Here is a 17,616-nt window from a genome sequence, read left to right as displayed (position 1 = left end):
GCAGGAAACACGGCTTGTACAGATAATCGAAGTTTGAGCTTTGCCTGAAAAGTCCAATTTAAAGGATTTGAGTGAGGTCCGGGAAGCACATGGAAACACTTCTTATCTCGACACATTACGTCGATAAGTTTCCGCATCGATTTTTAACACAGCTGACGTCGCGAAGCGACAGCCCCGACGAAACTTCGTGGGAACCCGACTTACACAAAATGTTTTTGTTGGGTAATTAACCTCTTGCGTTTCTGGAAGTTTGGGCCTTCACGTGGCCACGCTATTTTGTATTTCACACAGTACAAATCACCGTGAGATATTTTCTGTGAAAGGGATTTTATGTGGGTATTTCAAGGGTTATTTGCAAATAATCTGGAGCCAATATCAGGCCAGAGGTGCTCAAACCGCATTTTAAAGGTCAGATGCGCGACCCCGCAGTGCGGCTTTGAATTGCAATTTATTGGTGCCCTTTTAGCGTCCCAGCAAAGCTGGAAATGGGCATAGAGCATATGAATATTTTCCTAAAACCCGAGTTTTTACGATCCCTTAAACGTGCTGAAAATTGTTTCATTAAGAGCTGATTACTGCCCTAGTAGATAATGGTTGTTTTTTCTCTTGCGTGAAATTCGTTAGGACTCAGCTGCGTGTCTTCAGCTTAAACTCCGCTTGAAGTTAAACCGAAGACATCGGGGATTTAATGACTGGGTCGCGCGTCGGACCTGAGGCATAAGCTCCAGGTCTGATCCGCATCCGGCCATTTTCAGCTTCAGGTCGGGGGTTAACACCTTCGCCATACAACGCGGCCTAAGAAGCTTTTCACGAACGTTATGAGCGTTTTCTGTTGCAGGATTGCTATCGTGGGACGTGAAAGAGTGCCTGGTAGATTTGGAGAAGGAGCTGACAATTATAACGGAGCAAAGACTGGAAGGCGAGGAGGCCCGTTTTGGTAAGAAACCACACGTGTCAGGGTAATAAGAAAAGTATGATTCTATAGCATTGGGACCTATTGAATTTTGCGACAATAGGAAATCTGCGCTGACCTTGTTTTCATTTAAATCCACCAAAAATCAATAGACTCTGCTTCAGTTAAACTGTGCGAATAAATGTTTTGGTATGTAAAGTCGGAGTATTTCACTTATGCAGTTGCTTCATCAATTGCGTTGATTACGATTAACCTCTAATTACGAGCTTGTTTTAGGTTGAATTTTCGTCCATTTGTTTTCATTCCATTCACCCATCAAGTTAAACAAGGCCACCGTTCGAAAACCATTGAGGATTCCTTCCCGAAAAAAAAACATGTTTCCTTTTAGAGTTTTTGAGATTCCGACATGAAAATAGCGTTCGTGAAAACTTTACGCTCTACAGTTGTTCAGGCTTCTGTCTTCAAAACAGAGTTGTTCCGTCCTAACTAGAGCAGCTTTCCCTACATCATATGCATGATACTGCGGGAGAAACCTGTTACACTGAAAATCTTGGCAAAACTTCTTGCCTAAATATTCATTTATTCAACTTAAGAATGATCAATCGTTCAAGTAAACATTTTGGAGCGTTAATAACGATGAAAACCCAAATCACTTCGTAACCGGCAGCTGGGCGGGCATGGGACCAATGTTTTTATATGGAACACTTTGGGCGAAAAATAAATGAAACCGTATGTAATTAGTTCAAGATAGCTAAAGAAAAATTAAGTGAAAATTCTCATAATTTTTTTTTTTTATTTACAGGGTGTCCGTTATTGGAGCTCAACCGTCAGTATCTCGACCACCATAAATGATGCGAGGTTGGTTAAATTACAGCAAAGTTAAAGCTCAAATATATGCCATTTGGAATTTAAAAAAATCCCGTGACTCTCGGAGATATTCGAAGAAACTGAAATTTTGGAAAAACGTTTCTGCTTTTCGCTCAGCTTATGCGGCAAAGTAATTCGAAACGATTGACACCTCATCAGTGCAATTTTTCCTCTTCTGCAACGCGGCGATATCATATTGGAAATTCGACGTTTTGATCTTCGGAAGAACATCATCAACTTTGTTTTTTTTTTTCTTAAAAGCGCAATATTAGATTTCCACGTTTTCTATCTCTGGTTTATTTTTAATGCGATGATGTATCACATGTTCAGTCTGATTTTATTATGGTTGCCGAGATCTCTATGGCTGAGCTCGAAAAACACTCACTCTGTGTACAGCGTCATTCGCGGCAAGTGGCGTATTAAAAGCTCACGAAGTTCTAATATAGCTAGAGATCTGAAATTTAATAGGATGCCGATGCAAAGGGATTTGATCTATAGAATTAGGATATTAGTATCATTGCGAGGTTGCCAGGTCTACGTCTAACCGACAACTTTGTTTTTTTTTTTAATGGCACACCCTGTATTTTATAAACATTTTCGGATTGCCCGGAAGATTTAAACCTCAGTTTATGTGTTTATGCCAGAGCTATGACGATTCGTCTTCGAAATTATTATTTTTTGGCTGATTTGGCAACAGACAGCTTTAAATTGAAAAGCACCTATCTCCTCAGCTACCGCAGCTACATAGCTGGAATTTCAGCAACGGATTCTCATTGGTTGTCTGTAGCATTATAAATATTTTGGATTTGCATACAGAGCGTGGAAAAATTAGTGCAATGTGAGAAGGATATAAATATGAGTGTTAAATCATAATCTTAAAATAGAACATCCTATGTTTTTGAATTGCATCTGAAAGATCGATAAATTCTCTATCGAAAATTCTTTTACATTGACATAATTATTTTTAATCGTTTTTGAGGTATTTAAAAAAATTAGAATCTTTGAAGATAAAAGGTACCGCTTACTGGTTGGTTCTATTGGGAGGAGGGTGTGGGTTAACGACGTCAAATAAACGAAATTGTAATATCCTTCATGATAAACTAGATCTACGTAATACAAATAAAATGAGTGATTTTGTTGAAAATGGCCACCGTTTGCTTTGAGACATTTTTGGATTGAATTCATAACATTGGTAGCTCTCTGAAGTTCATTTGGGTCGAGCAGATCAAATCAATCTCTCATCCATTCCTCTAACTGTTCAATGTTTTGCACCTCGTCCCTGCATCCTCTACTTTTAATGACACCCCGTAAATAGGCATCAACCGGTGTAAGATCTGGTGATCGGGGTGGCCAACTGCAAGGGCCCAGACGCGGCATCCATCGATCTCCAAACATCAAAAGAAGTTGGGCGCTTACTCCATTTGCGCAGTGAGAATCAAGATCATCTAATGGATACCAACAGTTCCCATATAAGTTTATTGGTAAATTGTCCATTAAAACTCGATAATTGCTGTCCTGAAAATGTCCAAATATTTTCCACTGTTTAATTTTTCCTAATAATGGAGAATGTTGCAAAATTTTTTTTTCCATTTATAATGATTCCAGAGTAGCGCATAGCCTCATCCTAATCCAATCAACTAGTAAGTGGTACCTTTCACTCTCAAAGGTTCTGATTCTAAAAATATCTCAGAAACTACTGAAAATCATTATATCAATGTATAATAATTTTCGATAGATAATTTATTGATATTTCAGATGCCATCCAAATAAAATGTATAAAAAATATAGGGTGTCCTTTTTAAGACTCTGATTTAACACTCATATTTCTATCCTTCTGATAACGCACGCATTTTCCCACGCCTTGTATGTAAATCCAGAAAAATTATAACACTACAAGATGCAGATAACTAATGAGAGTCTGTAGCTCAAATTTCAACTCTCTAGCTGTGAGCGTTGAAAATATATGAGCTTTTCAATTTAGAGCTGCTTGTTGCCAAATCAGTAAAAAAAAATTATTTCGATAACGGATCGTCATAGCTATGGCATGTGATACATAAACTGGGGCTTAAATCTTCCGGACAATTTGAAAATGTATATAAAATACAGTGTGCACTATTGAAAATAACAAAATTGTGGTCAGTTACCCATAGATATGGCAACCTCGCAATTGGGCCAATATTTTATTTCAACAGACTAAACTGCACCACATCGGCATCCAAAATTTCAGGTCTTTAGCTATATTAGAACCACTGAAAATTTTAATAGGACAATCACCGTGAATGACCCTGTATGCTAATGGTACCAGATACATTATTCGTTTTTCTAACGTGACAACAACGTAAGTTGTGATACATTGTTACAGGGAGATTTCATTGGACAAGTAATTTTGACGTCATTCTATACTTTTTTTCAAACACTTTAATTAATGAACGTTAATCATGGATTTTATTTCCTGGCTGCCATAGGCACTATGCATTCAAATGCACAAACTTCTAAGTCATTGCCGGAAATGAGCCTTTAAATGAAGGAACAGTAGGCCTTAAATCCCCAACAATGCCCTTGTCTGTTGCAGTTTCAATTTCGCTATATCCCAGGGCTAAATAATTCAGTAAGTGTGTCTGCCGGAGTTAACTCTTCGCAATTTGAATAAACCGAGATTATTGCCCTATAATCAGAGAATTTATCATTAGGGGTGGGTAATTGGGTTTTTAATTGGTTCGAGGTTGCTCTTAGGGGCTCATAGGATAGAATTATTAATAACCATGAACGAAATGAGTTTCTAATGATAATATAGAGCACTTGTAAAGAGCGTTGAAACACGTTTATAAGCTTCATATAGCTGACATAAAAACAACGGTTAAACATGTGTAATTTTGTTTAAAAAAATTCGTTTGATATATTATTTTCGATGAAGAACTTTTTTACCCCTGTGCAGCTACCCCTGCTACCTTTTGATTTTTAAATCGAAAAGTACCCGTTGCAGTATATCAAATGAAAGATAATTCGATGATAATTCAGTAAGGGACATAACGGTACGCTCAGAACTAACATTGAATCTACAATTTCCCTAAAAAAAAAGAGAACAAAGTCCACGTCCTAAAAAGATTTATAGTGTTAATCTTTCTTTCTTAGATAGAGAATTATTTCTCATTTCATTTTCGAAGAACGAAAAAATGAAAATAAGACGTGGAAGCTCCAAATCGTCTTCAATTTAAACAATTTTTCAAATGCAAAATATTTTGGTTTTCATAGAATTCATTAGTAGATGAATCCAGTGATTAGGCACCTGCGACAGTTAGGATATCAAAAAATGGGTCGATTATCTGAGAAACAAAAATTGAAATTTTAATCTTGAAGTGTTGGGGGGGGGGGGGTATGGAAATTGCAGAAGAGCTTAGGAGAAGGTGTGTCCCATATTTAACGAGAAATATCCGCACCGACCTATTGATGGAAGTAGAGTTTGTCGGATTAATAAAGAAATTCAATAAACTGGAAGTGGGAAAGCTGTTTCAAAATGTGGAACGCCTCGAACAGCAACTGGTTACGATAAAGCACTAGACATTCCTTTATCTCGCGGTGAAAACCCCATATAATCCACCAGTAAAGTTATTGTTCCATTTAATGTATCTGTAAAATGAGTAAACAATCTTTTAAGACGAGAAAAATTTCATCCGTGCAAAATTTCCCTTACCCAGAAGTTGACGCCTGAAGATATTTATCACAGGATGGAGTTTTGTGAATTGACGCAAGAAAAAGGCATTCAGGATAATAGGTTGTTTTCTAGACTTTTATTTTCGGATGAAGTAACGTTTTGCTTAAATGGACCTGTTCGTCGAAATGGTCGTCTTGACCGATCTACAGAAAACCCACCTCGGCTGGAGACTTTTGCATACACAAAATCCGCCAAACTCGATCTACTACAGAGGGGTATAATCGGCCACCAGTTCACCTGTCCACTTTTCATAAAGGAAAACTTAAACAACGCACCATACTCGCTCTTATTCCAAAACGAAATGGTTCCATCAATCCCCGCAATTTTTCCTGGAAAAAATGGGGAACAAGTAGCCAATAATATTCGGTTCCAACAAGAGGGGGCACCACCACATTACACAGTGACTGCGAGAGGGAATCTTTGAGAGTTTTCCTAGAAGATGGATAAGTGGGAAAAGCGCAATAGAATGGCCGCCGCGATCTCCAGATCTTATGCCCCTCGACTTTTTTTTGTGGGGCCAATTGAAGCGTTCCGTTTATAAAAATAGGTCGCAAAATTTAGATTATTTATGTCGTAGAATTCAAATAGAATTAGAATTAATAACAGAAGCAGCACTAGAAAATAAACGAGTTTGAAGAACGACCGAGTCATTGCCAAATTGACACTGGAACCCAATTTAGGCACTTATTGTAGGGATTTCCATTTTTTTTTAATGTAATATTGAATTACCTTGTTTTGTATGTAATAATTTTAATTTTTTAAGGAAACTGTATATTAAATTTTAGTTCTGAGCACACCTCTATATCACTCAATGAATTACCCTTCATCTGATATACTACAAATGGGTACCTTTCTATTTGAAAATTGAAGGGTTGTTTGGGTGGCTGGCGAAGGGTGCAAAATTTGAACGATGTTGCATGAAACGCCTTTTTTTCAATAAAAATATACGTGTTTAAGCATTTTTTAAAACTATTAAGTTTATGAAAGTTATAAACGTATTGCAATACTTTTTACCGGCACTGTACGTGTTTTCGAATGGAAAAATTTAGCCCAGATGGAACTATTTTCCAAGAGCATATTTTCTGCCTGCAAGTGATCGGAGGTTGATAAATTGTGCAATAAATCCCAGATACATATTTATCAACTTCCGAACCCTCTGTTTTTCTCGGTGTTCTCTTTGATTTAATGTATCTTAGATGCTTCTTTCGTTGCCTCACAAAGACGTAATGTAATACGAAATGGTGCGCTGCGTGACATGAACATCTCTATGTGTTATAGAAACGTTAAATTATTGAGAAAATTAAATTTGTTTGCTCGAGACGCGCACAGCCTGACGTCAGAAGTTAAATATTGGACAGTGACAGAGCTTTAACGAACCTTCACTTCCTATTGACGTTATACAAATATTACCCGAAGGTGTGTGACTTATTCGCGCCTCTCGACCACCACAGACTTTCGCACAGGTGGCGCTGTGCATTCGTTGACGTCATCCGGAATGCGACAGGAAGTGAGCCTTCGCCGCCTATTCGATTATGTAAAATGGTCATCGCTGCGAGGTATACGCGTTGATGCATGATAAAATTGTGTCGATTGGCGCTTCCAGTGTACAAAATGACGTCAGCAGTGTTGAAATTGCACGGGGGTTTATTGTAGAGAAAAACGAACACCCTTCGTCCATTGACGTCTATCAGAATACAAAAACCTTCGGAGGGAATTTAATGAATAAAATATGCAATTAGCTCTTTTTTTTAGCAAAAGTATTTTTTTATTATTTACAGGAGAACGGCTTATCCAGTTCGCCTCGGAAAATTTAGTGACTGAAATCCTCATCCATCCTGCCGTCAGTACATTGTCCCAATGTGTCCGCAATCTACTCAGTAGTTTCACTAGGCATAGACATATTATCCATGCAGGATACACTTTCCAGGGAAACGGCTCGTGGGCTCTACAGGTCAGCTGTCTCTGATAGATCTTTTTTAGTAGTTTTTAATAAATTCGCTTGTTAAGGTCTAACGCCGCATTCAATTTCAGGACGGCACATTCTCCTATTCCGATTTTGCCGAAGCGTTCCAGGAAATCGAGGTCCAGAGAGTAATCCACGCTTACGAGAACGGCATCTCTATAGACCTGCACTGCGCCCCCGAGGGAGAATGGACCAGACTATCAAAGGAATCTTTTGCTAAATCTTGTAAAGTAAGTCACAGCAAAAAAGGTTTTATTTTGTACATTACGCACGCGTTTGTATTATGCGAAAAGGGCTCTGGTCGCACGCCAATCGCACTCTTTCGTTTCGAAGTAATTTAGTACTTAGGGTGGAATGCTTGCAAATGCAAATTTTTAATGGTGTTCAGGTACGGGTAAATCCCACAGACGTCCTAACAACCGGTTCGCCATCCATTTCGGGCTTCTCTAAATATTTAGAGCCCTTCTTGGTCCCCACACTGCTGGAGGATATATTGGAGAGCTCCGACGTTGTGGGTAATATTAGATTTTCCAGACCCACGCTTTACGTTTTCCCCGGTAAGTGTGATTTGTTAATATCAAATTTAGGTTCAAACTGTGCAGATTTATTCCCCGTTTGGGGCCCCGTCTCTTTCGGCCTAATTCGATATTGTTACCTATGTTTAAAGGTGGACAAGGGGATGCTTCTCTATTCGGAATCAATGGGTTCAACATGCTGTTGGATGGGGGGTACTCTAGAAAGGCGTGTTTTTGGGATTTTGTACGACATTTAGATAGGTGGGTAAAGGTGTGTAGCGGTTCGGGGTATGCATAGGCCTTCGGCTGGTACTGGTCATGTGCCGATACAAAAATAACGATACTTTTGAGTATAAAATTTAAAATGACTAAACCAGAGCTCAAAATTTTCAAAATTCATTAGTTCCATTCGATTTTTTGCTGTTGCTGCTTCTAACTTAAAAATTGTCTTCTGAACGCCCATGATTGTAATAAACAGTTAGTATTCAGCAGCGGAGCTACGGGTAGCGGGGCGCTTTGATCGAGCCAGCTTTAGCAACTTAAATCGAGTTAATGCTTTTTAACATGTCCATGGTTTTTCAGACTAGATGCAGTTTTAATGACTAGACTGAATAACAGTAGCGTTTGTGGTGTTAGTTCCGTATTGAAGAGGAAGAGACAGGGTGCAGTTTACCCCCAGATTGGCCATTTCTTTTGCAACATTCAGGTGAAAGTGCTCCCTCCTCGTCCTTCCGAAACTCTTCAACTTTTAACCCATTTCAGGAAAGGAAATCCCTACTAAGCCCTGACGGAGACAAAGACAAGGACCCCTTGATCATTAGTTTGCTGGAAGAAGGACAGAACCTAATCCAGGATTTGAAGCATTTGAACCTCTCCTGTCAGCCGTGCTACAGGGACTCGGAACCCATAATTCTTTACCATAAAGTGGGCCATGGTACCTTGAACATGTTCGTCCTATCTCCGGACAGAAACTCCAAAGAAGTGCGCGAGTTTCTGCTGAAATGGAACCAAAGCGATGCAAAGTTGTTAAGTATGAACAAACCTGGAAAAGACTTCATTTTCCCTTTGCAAAACTCGGTATCCATTTGCGCTTTGTTGGTGTGGCAACCTGCAAACCCTAATGACACAGTAACCAGGATTTTGTATCCTGGAAGTGCACCCCAGAGGAAGATCTTTGAAGGGCTGGATCGACTTAAAAGCGTGGAGTACATGAAACATCCAACTTGTACTGTAAAGACCTTTATTTCATCGAAAAAGACCAAACAGGAGGTATTGGAGAAGCTCGCTGTGAAGGAGAAGAAAGAAAACAAGGTAGAGGAAGCTAAGAAGGGTTCAGAGATGAACGGTGATGTAGTAAGAGCCAAAAGGATCGAAGATGTTGCTGATTTCAAGCCCAAGACGAAGCCCGACAACAAGCCCAAAGTTAAAGAAGAAGTGGTACAGAAGAAGAAAATTGCGCCTGAGAAAAAAGGACCTGCGACTCCTAAGAAAACTTTGATCGAGAACAAGAAGAATGGAGATATTAAAGAGAAAGAGAAGCGATTAACTCAGAAACCCTCTCCTGATGCCACTCCCGCTAAAAGCGCTAAAGATGCAAGCAATCGAAAAGTTATTGAGAACAAAAGGGCTCCCCAAAAGAAGGAGCAAATATCACCACCAAAGCCGACATCTGAAGCCAAACCAAAACCTGAAAGGAAACCAATTTCCCGGAGGCCCAAAACTGCGAAAAGCCCTGTAAAGAAACCCTCCCAAAATAGCACTCAGAAACCAGACTCCCTTTTTAAAAAAGGAAAACTAGATAAAGAGGGAACCACCGATTCTAGCACTGTAAGCACTCCTTCAGCAGATCAGGACAGCATTCTAAAAAAAGACATATCGAAGCTGACTCCAGAAGAAATCCAGCAGCTCAAAGAGCAAGAACTGGAGGAACTAAAAGAAGAACAAGAAGTGAATAAGGAAATTGAGGCCGTTTTTCGTAAAAGTGCAGCCGAGGAGTCTGAACCGGGTGTGAGGCAAGTGAAGGAAAGCTCCATTGATTTAGAAACTGAAGAGTATCTCATAGTAGAGAAGGAGGAACATTCAGAGTTGGAAAATAAAGAAGATGAAATACAGAAACTGGCGCGTGATAGTGAGGAATCGGAGAAGCAACGTAAAAGCAGCGAAGATGAAAAGAAAACAAAAAAACCTACCATAACATCCCCTGAAGGTACTGATAAAAAAGAAGAAGAAATAAAAGTGGAATCGCAACCTGATGAAAAAGTAGAATCTGGTGCTACTACCACTGCTCCAACTCTACCAGAAGATGAACGCATGACCCTAGATGAAATTAAGGAGGATAAAGCGATAGAAGAGAAACACGTAAAAGAAGAAACTAAAGAAAAAGAAGTAGCAGCAACTCCTCCCTTGAAACATCAGCAAGAAGACCTACAACCCAAACAAACAACTTTAGCGGCCATTCCTCTGGACAAGCAAAGACACATGAAAGATGCAGTGAAGACACCAGATGAAGTAGCAGATTTGCCAATGCACGAAGAGGCTGATTATCAGGGAGATTTCCAGGCTGAAGATAAGAACAAAAAAGAGGCAATCGATGAAGAGAAAGTTTTAGAAAAAGCTGAAACTGAGACCAAAGAGAAAGCAGATCAGGACAACAACCTCATCGCAGAGACTATTATTGATGATGATGAATGGGTTATGATAACCAATAAAAGTCCACCTAAAGAGGGTTTGGACTTGGTAAAAACCCAAACTGAGGAAGCAATAATAGATCAAATCAATGAGAAGCTGAAACATGACAAAGAAGTTGAAGTAAATGAACATGAAGTGCGTCTGCAAGATGAAATCCAGGTGAGTCTGGAAGAAGAAGTTAAAGAGGACATCAAAGCTCTGATTGAGGAGGCTGATTTGAAAGACAAAATTGTCTCTATCAAGGAGAGTAAGCAGGAGATGTCTGCCTTAGATGATAAGCTAAGTGAACTGAAAAAAGATGTCAAAATCCCTATTGGAGACTCAATACCAATAAGGAAAGTTGAAGATAAACTTGAAGACGCTTCTGTGGCAGAGCTCAAAGAAAACCTTAAAGACGTGTCCAAGATCGACGACAAATTGTCCGAGCTTAAATCTTCAAAAGAGGACTTCGAAATTGAGCATGCAAATCGCAGTCCTCAACACGCTGAAGCAGTAATACTCTCAGATTATTCTCCAGAAGAAGACGGGCCTAAAATCTTCCCAGATCTAGATATCGATAAAGCCGAATTAGGAAGAAAATCTCCAGCAGAGCGTGAAGAGGATGTGAAGAAGATCGTAGTCAGTGTTGCTGAAGTCCTCAAATCAGACGCTCCTTTAGAAGAACTCCAAGGAAAACCATTTGGATTTGCCGTAGAACTTAAAGAGACTCATATTACTACTCAAGACTCCCCCATTATTGAAGCAAAAATCATTAAAACTGAAGATGAAATCCCGCCTATTCCCGAAGAATCCGAAGATGAAAAGCAAGCCAAACAGGAGGACGTCGTTCATCGTATGTTGGTGACTGCTTCAAGTGAAGATGGAGGAGAAGAAACTGAGATTTGTCCTGCAGGTTCCATAACGTTTTCGCGCAGTTCTGAGAGCTCTGGAAGGTCTTCACCGGAGCAGAAAACGCAATCACAAAAATCTTCTGTAGTTGAGACTGAGGAAAGTGTATCTACCGCTAGGAGAGTTGACTCACAAACTAACATTGAATCAGTTAAAGAAAATAATGATGAAAAGCATCTAGGAGATATTAAAGATGATGGTGATGTAGTGGGAGCAAGTGAGAAGAGTGAAGGAAAAGTTGATGAGATTAAAAAACACAAAAGTGATACAAAACTTGAAGAGGAATTAGTAGGAAAAGACTCTAAAGTCACTGAAAGTGAAAATAAATCTGAGGAAATTGAGCACATTGAAAAATCTGCAGCAAATTTTGATGGAACTGAAGAATTAATTCAGGAAAAATCTGAAGGAAAGAACGTCGAACATAAACATGACCATAAAGATTCCGAAGTGAAGAAAGTAGAAGATGATGTGATAAAAACTGATGAAATACATAAAGTACTTGTAACAAAAGAACTTGGTTCTGAAGTCCAGAATATTATAGAAAAGACCGTTATTGTCCCTGTGGTAGATGCTACATCAATTCAAGCAGAAAATTCCAAGGAGTCATGTTTTCAGCTACCCCAAATTGATGCTAGAATTGAAGAAACTCACACCAACGGCATCTCAGAATCAATATCTTCCGTTCTCACCAACGTCGAACATAAACTGGAAGATACTCTTGAATATATTGAAGAGAAAGCTGCAGGTTTAGTGGAGTCTTTCAGTCATGCACGCAAGGACTCCATACAGAAAGATGCAGAAGATCAAAAAGCATCCAAATATGACGATGAAGATAAAGAACCTCTACAAAGACGTCAGAGCATCATTGAAAAAGCTGAAGAGTTAATTGAAAAGTCTGAAGCAGCTTTTGAAGGAGTAATTACTTCAATTGGTCAGAAAGCTCACTCTCTGCTTGAGGAAGTGACTCATCAAGAAGCCGATTTGAGTGAAAAGAAGACAGAGACGTCTGAGCTTTTGGGATCAGAAAAAAGATCAAGTATAGTTGAATTATCTCAGAATCTTACAGAATCATTACAACCTAATGAAAATACTTACGAAGGGAGAAACCGTGAAGATCTATCAAAAGAACCTTCAGAAGCACATCATAGCACCATAGAGAAAGCTGAATTGTCTGAAAAATCTAAAGAAGCATTTGGGGGTGTAATTGCTTCAGTCGATCAACAAGCTCACTCGCTCCTAGAGGGAGTTATTCATCAAAAATCGGATTTGACGAATGTTGAAGAACAGAAGAAGAAAGAGACGTGTGAACCTTTAGGTTTAGAAAAGAAATCAAGTATAGTGCCGCAAGAACTTCAAGAAACTAAAGAAGATATAGAAGAAAAATCTGCACCTAAAGAATCTTTGCAAGAACACTCAGAAATTAAGAAACCTGAAGATGTAGCAAAAGAATCCCCACAAAGACGTCAGAGTATCATTGAAAAAGCTGAAGAATTGATTAAAAGCTCAGAAGAGGCATTTGAAAGTGTAGTTGCTTCAATTGGCCAAAAAACTCACTCCCTCCTAGAAACAGTTACTCATCAAGAACCAGACTTGAAGAGTATAGAAGAAAACAAGAAAGAGACGACTGAATCTCAGGGAACAGAAAAAAGATCAAGTATAGTGTCTCAAGATCTTAAAGAAGATAAAGAAGATATAGAAGGAATATCGACACGCAAACAATCTTTGTCAGAACAATCAGAAACTAAAGAATCCGAACATTTGGTTCAAGAATGTACTGAAAAACAGCAGAGCATCATTGAGAAAGCTAAAGATTTGGACGAGAAACCTGAGGAAATGCTTGAAGGTGTCATTACTTCAATTGGTCAGAAAACTTATTCCCTTCTTCATAGTATAGAACCTGAAGAAAAGAAAAAAGTTGAAGATAAGAGTAAAGAAACTTCTGAGTGGCTGGGATCAGAAAAACACGTAATAGAATCATCTTCAGACCTTAAAAAACCATTAGAATCTAAAAGTGAACATACAACGACGAGTGTTATAAAAACATCTTCAGAGAAAGACTCAGAAGAGAAGAAATTTTCTAAGCCTGAAGAACAAACACAAGAGCTTCCTCAAAGGCGCTTGAGCATTATAGAAAAGGCCGAGGAGTTGGTCGAGAAATCTGAAGAAGCTTTTGAGGGTGTGATGGCCTCAATAAGTCAGAAAGCTCACTCTCTTTTTGACAATTTTATCGGACACGAAGCTGATATGGAAGAACAAAAGAAAAAAGAGGTTTCTGCGCCTCTAGCATCAGGAACGAGTATAACTGAAGTACTTGGAGATATCTCTGAACCTGCAGTAGATTCTCGTGACTTAATTAAAGAGAAAGTTACAGCTGGAGACATATCTACAACAAAACACTCAGAAGACACTCACAAGGAACTCTCACAAGAGAAAAAATCATCAAAGCCCGAGGATCCGACAAAACTTTTAGAAAGTACTTCAGATGCACATGAGTTCGTTACAGAAAAGATTAAAAGTGTGGTAGATTTACCTTCATCCAAAGGTTCAAAAGATACTCAGAAGCATGATTCCGAAGATACACAACCACCCAAGCCCCAAGATGAAGTAAAAGATCTTCCACAAAGACGTGAGAGCATCATAGAGAAGGCCGAGGAATTAATTGAAAAGTCTGAAACAGCATTTGAAGGTATCATTACATCCATTGGCCAAAAGAGTCATTCTCTTCTTGAAGGACTTAATAATAAAGAGCCTGTTTTAATGAAAAGTGAAGAAGATATAAAAAAAGAGACCTCTGAGTGCCTGGACGCAGGCCAAAACAAGATAGAAAATCTTGAAAAATCTCTAAAAGTTGAAGAAACTGAAGAAAAGCCTAAACATATTGGAGATTCATCTTTTGAAAATGACTCTGAAAGGACTCAGAAGGAACAAATAGAAGATAAAAAACCATCCAAACAGGAAGATGTTCAAAAGGAAATCAAGGAAGGGCCTAAAACTCTGGTGAAGAAAGCTGAAGACTTAGTTGAAAAATCTGAAGAAGCTTTTGAGGAGGTAATTACTTCGATTAATGGAAAAGCTCAGTCCCTTCTGGATGGACTGAATAATAAAGAACCTAATTTGAAGAAGGCCGAAGAAAACACGACAAAAGAGACTTCTGAGTTGCAGTCCGCTCTTCAGATCATTGAAGAGAAGGCTGTAGATGGCAAAGGGCAAGATACAGAACATCAAAACCGATCTAAAATTGAAGAAACACCAAATGACCTTTTAGAAAGACGTGAAAGCATTATAGAGAAGGCTGAAGAGTTGATTGAAAAATCTGAAGAAGCTCTTGAAGGTGTTATTACCTCAATTGGCCAAAAGACTCACTCCCTTCTTGAAGAATCTAAGGATAATAAGATCAAAGAATCTGATCTAAAAAAAGGACAAGAAGACACAAAGAAAGAAACGCCCGAGTCGCTGATATCAGAAAAAGGCTCGGGTACAATTGAAGCGTCTCAAAATCTTGGTATCACAGAAGTTCTAAAAGATCAGAAAGTAGCATCTCAGAAAGATCTGTCTCTTTCTGAAGCACTTGAAAAAGTGGAAAAACCCACAGAAACGGAGCATCTAGATAGAAAAAGTAGCGTCGTTGAAGCTGCTGAAGAATTTATTGAGACATCTGAGCAGAATTTAGACTCGGTATTTTCGGCAATTGGGGGAGCTGTTATGACAGTTTTGCAAGACATATTGCCAAAGGAACAGAAGAAAAGCGATCTAGACCTGAATAAAGATGTGGAAAAAGTATTGAAAAATGATAGTGCAGAAAAGAAAGAAGTATTAACAGACATAAAATCAAATGATTCAAAATTTCAAACTGAAGATTCAGATAAAGGAAAAATCAAACATGAAGAAACGAAAGATTCTGCGACTCTTGATACTTCAGCTAACTCTTCCCAAAAATCAATCCTTCCAGAGGACAAAAGTTTAGCTGATAATGCTACTAAAAAAGAAGAAATAAAGGCAATTACAATTGATAAGGACCAGAAAGACATTGAAGATACAGCTAAAGAACTGAAACGCAGCGTGGAAGATTTGTCAAAGCTTACTGATACAGTGGTATTTGACGAATTCAAACTGGAGAAGAAAGATCTAGAAAAAGAAGAGAGAAAATTGGAAGATGGGGCAGAACACTTGAGAAAAAGCTATGAAGATTTGTCCAAATTAAATGAGTCAATTTCGTTTGACAAGTGCCAACCCTCAGACGAGTTTAAATTCGACAGAAAGGTGTTGGAACAAGAGGAAAAACAAATGGTAGAAGAAGCAGATACTCTGAGAAAAAACTATGAAGACCTATCGAAACTTTCTTCATCAGTTTCATTTGATAAATGCCAAAACGTGGATGATTATAAGTTCGATAAAGAAATACTGCAAAAGGAAGAAAGACAGATGGAAGAAGAAGCAGAGCATTTGAGGAGGAGTTACGAGGATCTCTCTAAACTCGCAGAAGAAGTTCCGTTTAAAAAATGCAGCTCTCCGGACCAGTACAAATTCGATAAGGAAACACTGAAGAATGAAGAAAGACAGATGGAAGATGAAGCCATTGTGTTACGGAGAAGCTATGAAGATCTGACTAAACTTACTGAATCTATCAGCTTTGATAAATGCAAGGGATATGATGAATTTCAGCTAAATAAAGAAACATTAAAGAAAGAAGAAAGACAAATTGAAGACGAAACACTTGCAATTAAAAGAAATGTTGAAGATCTTTCGAAAATATCGGAAGAGGTTAAGTTCGAGAAATGCAAGGAAGAGTACAAGTTTGATAAAGATGACCTGGAAAAGGAAGAACGACAGATGGAAGACGAAGCAGATGCCTTGAGGAGGAGCTACGAAAATTTGTCTAAACTTGTAAACTCTACATCATTTGACAAATGCAAAGTGTCCGATGAATTTAAGCTAAAGGATGATGTTAGGGAGAGAGAAGAAAGACAAATGGAAGAAGAGGCAGATGCTTTGAGAAGAAGCTATGAAGATTTGTCTAAACTTGCAGAATCTACATCATTTGACAAATGTAAAATGCCCGATGAGTTTAAACTAACTGAAGAGGTTAAGGAGAGAGAAGAAAGACAAATGGAAGAAGAAATTGACGCTCTGAGAAGAAGCCATGAAGATCCATCTCAACTTGCAACATCCACCACATTTGATAAATGTAAACCATCAGATGAATTTAAGTTGAAAGAAGATGTTAAACAAAAAGAAGAAACGTGCTTAACGAAAGAGACTGTGAACGACTCTGAGCTTGATAATGAGGTTTTAAAACGAGAAGAACATCAAATAGAGAAAGAATCCGAGGTTTTGAAACGCAACTACGAAGAAGTAAACAAACATGTAGAGTCAGTCCCATTCGATAAATGCAACATCCGCGAAGATTTCAAACTAGATGAAGCAACTTTGAAGAAGGAAGAAAAACAGTTAGAACAAGAAGCAGACTCATTAAAGAAGAACTATGAACATCTCTATAAATTCACCGAATCAGTGTCCTTCGACAAATGCAAAGACATAGAAAAACTCGAAGATAAAACTGAAGAAAAAGGTGAAAAGGAGAGTGCAGAAAAGACTCTAAAGGACCAGCTTAAAGTAGACCGTAGTGGGGAACCGAAGAAACTCTCCGTATCTGATGTGGAGATTTGCATTAAGACTGATTCAGATCATAGAGCTGCCAGTCAAAGTTTCCTCGAAAACGAGAGAGGTCTTATTTGTGATAGTACCGATGCCAAAATATGCGTACCGCCTTCAGGAGATGGGTCTTCCGCATTAACCATAGGTGTAAGTATTGTGGGTATTTGGTTGCATTTTTTTATTCAATTTATACATGACCAGAGAATAATATGCTCAAATTCGATCAAAAGGACGTTTTAACAACCTAAAGATAACTGGAAAAGTCTCAGTACAATCCAAACAATTGAAAAAACGGCCTGTAGAGTGCAAGACAGTTTTGACTCACCCTCACTCATTTACTTACTGTAACCCACAACAGTTTTCAGTGATTTTTCCAAAAGTTTTAATTGGGACAAACTAAGCAGGTTTTAGTGCA

The 17,616-nt window shown here is 38.5% G+C and overlaps 1 protein-coding gene across 1 annotated transcript in view; it reads left to right on the top strand.

Annotated features, from left to right (window-relative positions):
* Window positions 1-17,616, top strand: part of LOC136345462 (microtubule-associated protein futsch-like) — a 46,859-nt gene that overhangs the window by 24,926 nt on the left and 4,317 nt on the right. The window contains exons 2-8 of the mRNA XM_066293791.1: window positions 839-937; window positions 7,271-7,443; window positions 7,524-7,685; window positions 7,844-8,012; window positions 8,123-8,231; window positions 8,553-8,676; window positions 8,733-17,348. Coding sequence (XP_066149888.1) covers window positions 839-937; window positions 7,271-7,443; window positions 7,524-7,685; window positions 7,844-8,012; window positions 8,123-8,231; window positions 8,553-8,676; window positions 8,733-17,348 — 9,452 coding nt within the window. The remainder of the gene's footprint in view (window positions 1-838; window positions 938-7,270; window positions 7,444-7,523; window positions 7,686-7,843; window positions 8,013-8,122; window positions 8,232-8,552; window positions 8,677-8,732; window positions 17,349-17,616) is intronic.

The sequence above is a fragment of the Euwallacea fornicatus genome, chromosome 19 (assembly GCF_040115645.1).
Source record: "Euwallacea fornicatus isolate EFF26 chromosome 19, ASM4011564v1, whole genome shotgun sequence".
In the NCBI taxonomy this organism is placed as follows: domain Eukaryota; kingdom Metazoa; phylum Arthropoda; class Insecta; order Coleoptera; family Curculionidae; genus Euwallacea; species Euwallacea fornicatus.
This window is presented reverse-complemented; position numbering and strand designations above follow the sequence as displayed.